The sequence below is a fragment of the Malurus melanocephalus genome, unplaced genomic scaffold (assembly GCF_030028575.1).
Source record: "Malurus melanocephalus ecotype Western Australia unplaced genomic scaffold, MMel_1.1 scaffold_3, whole genome shotgun sequence".
NCBI classification, from domain to species: Eukaryota; Metazoa; Chordata; class Aves; order Passeriformes; family Maluridae; genus Malurus; species Malurus melanocephalus.
The window spans coordinates 8,460,998-8,466,997 of NW_026623235.1; the positions used below are offsets into that span (position 1 = coordinate 8,460,998).

At 35.4% G+C, this 6,000-nt stretch overlaps 1 protein-coding gene across 1 annotated transcript in view; it reads right to left on the minus strand.

Moving 5' to 3' along the window:
- Positions 1–6,000, minus strand: part of ADCY8 (adenylate cyclase 8) — a 90,489-nt gene that overhangs the window by 82,631 nt on the left and 1,858 nt on the right. Inside the window, exon 2 of the mRNA XM_057367586.1 lies at positions 5,827–5,976. Within this exon, the coding sequence (XP_057223569.1) occupies positions 5,827–5,976 (150 nt within the window). The remainder of the gene's footprint in view (positions 1–5,826; positions 5,977–6,000) is intronic.

Below are 6,000 nucleotides of genomic sequence, written 5' to 3' on the forward strand. Positions count from 1 at the left end.
GACTGTAAAAATCAAGCAGCTATGGACTGTTTTCCCCTCTGATCTCAAACAACTTCTTCATAAAATGTTACTAGGTACTCTAAATCTACCAGAAATGCAAATAAACTGGTTCAGAGAGATTGTATATTGGAATTTTTKGAACATTAGTCCAGAGCCCAGGTTATTTACATTAATAAGATACAGTTTAAAAACTTTGCTTAACTTGAAAGCAGCCTCCTATGCATATTTTCCTATTGTTTTACCTCATTGGTGTAATTGGTCTAAAGCAGTCTTGGGTAGAGAGTGTGGCCATGACACAAGAGAAATTTTTTAATCATGACTAAAATGCCTTTTCTATGAATAGCTGTCCTGTAATGTTGTGATCTTATTACAGGATAAGAGGTAAAGACCAGACTGATTTTTATAGCCTTTTAGCTATAATAATTTTAGCTATTTAACTTATGTGATTTCCCCTGTCTGGTTCTTTTGAGGCTCCGTTTGCAGCTTCAGTTAATCAAATATTCCTGTACAATATTTTTTGCACAAMAATATTCCTGACTTGCTTACACAAGAATTGTTTTCAGATATGTATAACTTGACATAAGTATGTGTGGAGCAGGTAAAGACTGGGACAAAATTATCTGAGAAACTCTTTATAATTAAATTGTAATATTTCAGGGCTTAAARCATTAAACAAATTTCAAGAGACTGGAGAAAGAGCAGGTTAGGACACCCGATATATACAGCAAGTGTAATTCTTCAGAAAGTCATCATTTCAATGTGTGTCTGGATTTAATATGTCATTCATTTAAAACTCAAGGATTTTGTATCCTGAGAAATAGAAATGAAAAAGAAATTTATTGCAGGTTTCTGCTCTTGATTAAGGCAATTTCACAGTATTTTCACAAATGAGGGAAATTACATACTCACTYGTTTTGAAGGGTTTTCAGTAGCTAATTAAGAAAGTGAGTTAGACTGTCTATTTTCATTGCCCAGATATGATGAAAACAGAATTACTTACTGTGTTCTTACAACAAAATCAAGGTAAAAACGAAGACAGTGTCTTTCAAGCGGTCAGAAACAAAGTATAGCACTGGTTGTCAACATTTTTAAAACACACAGATATAAAATGAAAATATTAACCCAAAATTTCAAAGAGATAGTTGAAAGTTATGATATTGTTGGACTTGAATGACTTATAAAAACTTAAAGCCTCATGCTTCTTTTTTATTCATAATTGCAATGTTTTGAAAACAAAATTGGAGGACATTTTTTGGTGGCCAGATTTGGTTGGTTGATAAAAGCACATCTCTTAAGAACAAGCTGTTAACTACAATTTATCTAAAACTATTGAGTTTGATTATCTTATCAATAACTGCTAAACTGAAGCTGYTTTTGCAACACATTTGCCTTCTGCAGGTTGCTTCTCTGATATTCCGTTTCTTTCCAGGCTCATCAGCAGTGGAGTCTGCTTTAACTATGTCAAGCTCTGAAATATTTTAGATTTTCTAAAATTTCTAATTTTAGAATTCTAATTTTTTAGAAATTCTAATTTTTTTTAAAATGAAAATTGGGAAATAAGTAGACACAGATGTTCCCTCAGTTTCACAGGGTGCTGAGATTTCCAAATGGCATCACACAGACAATACCATACAAGTAACTGCATAAACATCATTAGCAATGACTGCCAGAGTAACACTTTTTTGTAGCCACTCTATTGTTATTTTCATAATAATTAGAATTAGGAAATTCACTGTAATTTAAAATGCTAAGMCATACTTTTAATGACCCCAAGAGCTTAAAAACAAAAGGATAACAGCAGAAAAAAATCAGTTCCTTTAGCTGAAAATACAAATAAAAATCTTGACTTCCTGAAATACTTCTGAAAATTTTGTCTTAAAGCCTTGACAAGAGTAAATGGTGATGGGAGAAGCAAAATGAAACAAGATGTAGGAGTTTTATTTTATAGACTCTTGGGAAGAGACACTGGAAGCTGAGTCACTTCCAACCTGGAGTCAGGGTGCCCTGAACYAGCCAGGCTCTGTAAAGTCTTTTCCATCACCCAGGTCTGCACTGCATTCTCTCCCTTCCTGTGCAGTCACTGAATGAATTGCAGTTGGTGTAAAAGCTGAACTTGCACCTGAGAGCATTTTCACTGGACAATGAGCCTGTGGAGCTAAGTCAGATTTTCAGAGATCATAGGCCCAGACATTTCAAAAGCTACAGCAAATTGCCTTTGATTGTCAAACTGGAAAACTTCACAGCAATAACGAAATAGGGCAAGGAATTCTTGAACCCTGAAAACCTACAAAATGGAGACACTGCTGGAAAATAATGACATCTGAAAAACCAATTATCACATCTAACTGTCCAAATTTCAGTTCAGAATAACTTCAGAAGAACAACAAAAAGCTTTTTCCATTGCTAGTGGGATTGTGGTAGTTGCTCTTTATCCAATGATTCCAAGTGAATGAATGAAACTGCTTCCCACTGAAAAAAATCAGCTCATATACATGAAATATTTTGTATTTTCATACCTGGAAATATGAAAAAAATCTCTTGTTTCTCACAAGACACTGATATAGACACAAGAAACTGATMTAGTAGAAACTTTATATTTGTATTCCAGAAAATCCACAAGTACTCATTAGGGTTCCTAAAAACCTCTGAAAACCAGAGATCCTTCCTGATCAGTATTATTGTTTCCTTTTACAGGTCCACAATTCTAATGGTACCTCCTGCTTGTTTCTAAAACACAGATTATAAAATATTTGGCTCACAACTGGGGGGACTTTCCACGGCTGACTCTTTTAGGCACTGCACAATACTGCATTAATCTGGCAGTAGCATTGATCTTTATTAGGATGACAGAAGACTAGAGTTTATAAATCTAAGGGATTTGATTGAGAAATTGGAAGGGAAATTTTGTGAGGGCAGACTTTTGATTTTAGTTTTAAGAGCATGCAGTAATGAATAGAAGTAAATCTGAAGCATTTATGTAACCTGCATGATTATATAAAATTTGAGCCTCATTCTGCAATGGTTTATGGACAAGCACACCTCTCCTTGTTGTAGCTCAAAACTCATGTTTATTTCTTGCTTTAATTTTACTGGTCTCCTGATTTAAACAAAGTAAGGCAAAAACAGACCTTACAGGACCTTTCTGGCTGGCTGTCATCCTTCATATGACATGCCGTGCACATGACATGTCAATACAATTTAATTTTCTGTTATTTTCAGCTTAAGAAGCAGAATCTGTGTGGGGATGAAAGAAGCCTCAAGAGATTTAAATTAAGTCATCCACTACTATAAAAAGTAGCAGTAGCACCMCTGAAAGCAACAAAAAACTTGACTCTGCTGTAAGAAACCTTTAGTTTAGACAGCTTATGGGAAGTGAAGGGGAAAAGAAGTGGAAAAAGAATTTGGAATTCCTGGAATTATTGTCTGGAAGAATTACACAAATAATTATTACTTTATTTTCTCTGCACATTTTTAGCTAATCAACCATGTATTTAGAAATTTTCAGAAGCCAGAAATTTTCAACTATTATCCTGCAGTCTTTTTTTCTCCCCTTCATTTATTAGTGCTATTTTGTAGAAAGTCCTAGAATTAATTTAGTAAACTTTTATCAGGATTTAATCCTTACTTTTAAAAATGTCATATACTTTAACAGGTGGTAAATGTTTTACATTCATGGAAACTACAGATTCCATGTATCGTGAAATATTTGTCTTCAAGATAGAAGAATGCCATCAGTCACTGAATTATTTTCTGTGTACTGATTGGGTATGAACAAGTGGCTAAAAAAAGTGGTCACCTAAAATGTGACCTTGCYAGGCTTCTTAAAGCAGATGTGTTTAAAAATGGCTTAAATGAGATGCTTCCTCAGAAGCAAAGGGAAAAAATAGAATGCTGATGGAAACAGGCTCTCCATTCCTCAAGATGTTTCAGTATTGCAATATTTTGTTAATGTTGTAGTCCCAAATGCAAATGAAAAGCTGTAAAGTTTATTAAATGTACATATATATATATATATATATATATAGGTGTGCATAATAACAAAATTTCAATGTTACAAGAAGATCAATCAGAATTATTTCAAAACGTTTTATTCCAAATTTTTGAGTCTGTTTAAGTCAAGTTCAGTTTTGAAAGAGATCTTTCATTTGGTGTCCTATTGTTGGTATTTTTCTCCTATGGGCATTTTCCTTGGCCCAAGGACATTTTCCYTTATGCATTTCCAGTCAGATGACGCCTGTGACACACTACTTTGTTTGGTTATAGGTGAATCTCAGCTGCAGTGAGGTAACAGTCCAGGAAGTTCTGCCCTCAGGGAACAGCATGGCCCTGAAACCTTGAAAGGCATGGGGCCAGGACAAAATGTACAGTCCAATCTGACTTAATTTAAAAAAAAAAAAAAAAAATCTACCCACCCAAATATAAAAAATCTATTTTCATTTTCCTAATAAAAAAAACAAGTTCAGCAAAACCTAATTTCTCAAAATATCTGTCTTTGTACAAACTTCATTCTTCATGAGAAGATAAAATAATTCYAATGGGAAAACCTCAGAATAATATGAAACAAGGGAACAAGGGAATCTTTTGCTAGTGTTTTACACAGTATTTTGCAATGAACTCTAGAAAACTGTAGTCAAAGATTATAAAATAATAGTTTATGGAAGATTAAACAAGAAGAAAAAGGAAAAAAAAAAACAACCCCAAACACCCCAAAATGCACCAAAGGGATGAAAATGTGACCCTGTAGTTAGAAGGAGAACAGAGCATCCTGGATAATATCACTCAACATCTTTTCAGTCAGCAATGGCTGCAGAGATGCTCTGGTAGACATACCTGGCATTACTCAACACAATCATACATTTGTGGTGAGTCATTAGTCAGTGAAGTCTGGAATAAAACATCTTCCTATAACTCTATATGAACATGTCTTTCAAGGGGCAAATGAAATAAATATGAGAAGTAATATACAACACAGCAAGATGAAAGGCTAAATTCACTGGAAAATGATACAACAGCATAACATATATGATAACAGATGCTGCTCCCTTGCTGAGAAATAGCAAGCAGCAAACTTATTTTTATTTGATATTCTTATTTTGGATTGGAAAAGATGGTTATCAACCATACATATTCAGATCAAAAATTCCCCTAACCCCAACCCATCTTTTGGCCACCTACTGCACGCAGTGGCCAAAAGTTGATTTTTCAAGAAAAGTTTAAGAACAGAGAAACAGAATAGTGACACTTTGCAGCAGTGGCCTACCAGCTACAAAAACCTACCTATGAATCTGAGGTGATGCTTTAGTATTTTCTCTGCCTAGGTGGAGTTCCCTTCCATGAACTTCATGGACCCAGATAATCAGTCAGGCTGAAAGAGACCTCAGTGGATCTTCTGGTCCCTCCCTGTTCAAGCAAAGCCATCCCASACCACAGGGCACAGGATTGTGTCCAGATGGTTCTGGATTATCTTTCACTTGACTAATACAGGTTTTAATATCTACAAGAGTCTGAAACATGGAGTTCCCCAGTTTACCCCCTCTTGTGTAAAGAAGCATTTTTTAAACACCTGCCAGTTGCTGTTTCATTTGATGGCYTCTTCTGCAGGAAAGGATGATGAACAGCCACTCTTCTCATCCTGTTTCCCAGGGAAAATCTTTTAGACGTCATATCAACTCAATACACATCAGCACAGTAACAGCATAAAACTGACTTGACCTGCACAAATCAGGAGGCATCACACTGGAGTCAGCAAGACGACAACAGCCTGGTCTAGTCAAATTATCAATATCAGTTAATACAAAAATAGGAAATTTCTCCTGGTGACCATACCTGTCGCTGGTTTTCTGTCTCTAGTCTCAATCTGGCTTCCACACATCTTCTGGTCTCTAGGAAGGCTTGGCGCTGTGCTCTGTCTGATAGGTAGCTAATGAAGATTCCTGCAGTGTTCATACACATAAACAGCACTGCCTGAGCTGCTATCTGCAATGAACAACAAACAGGATT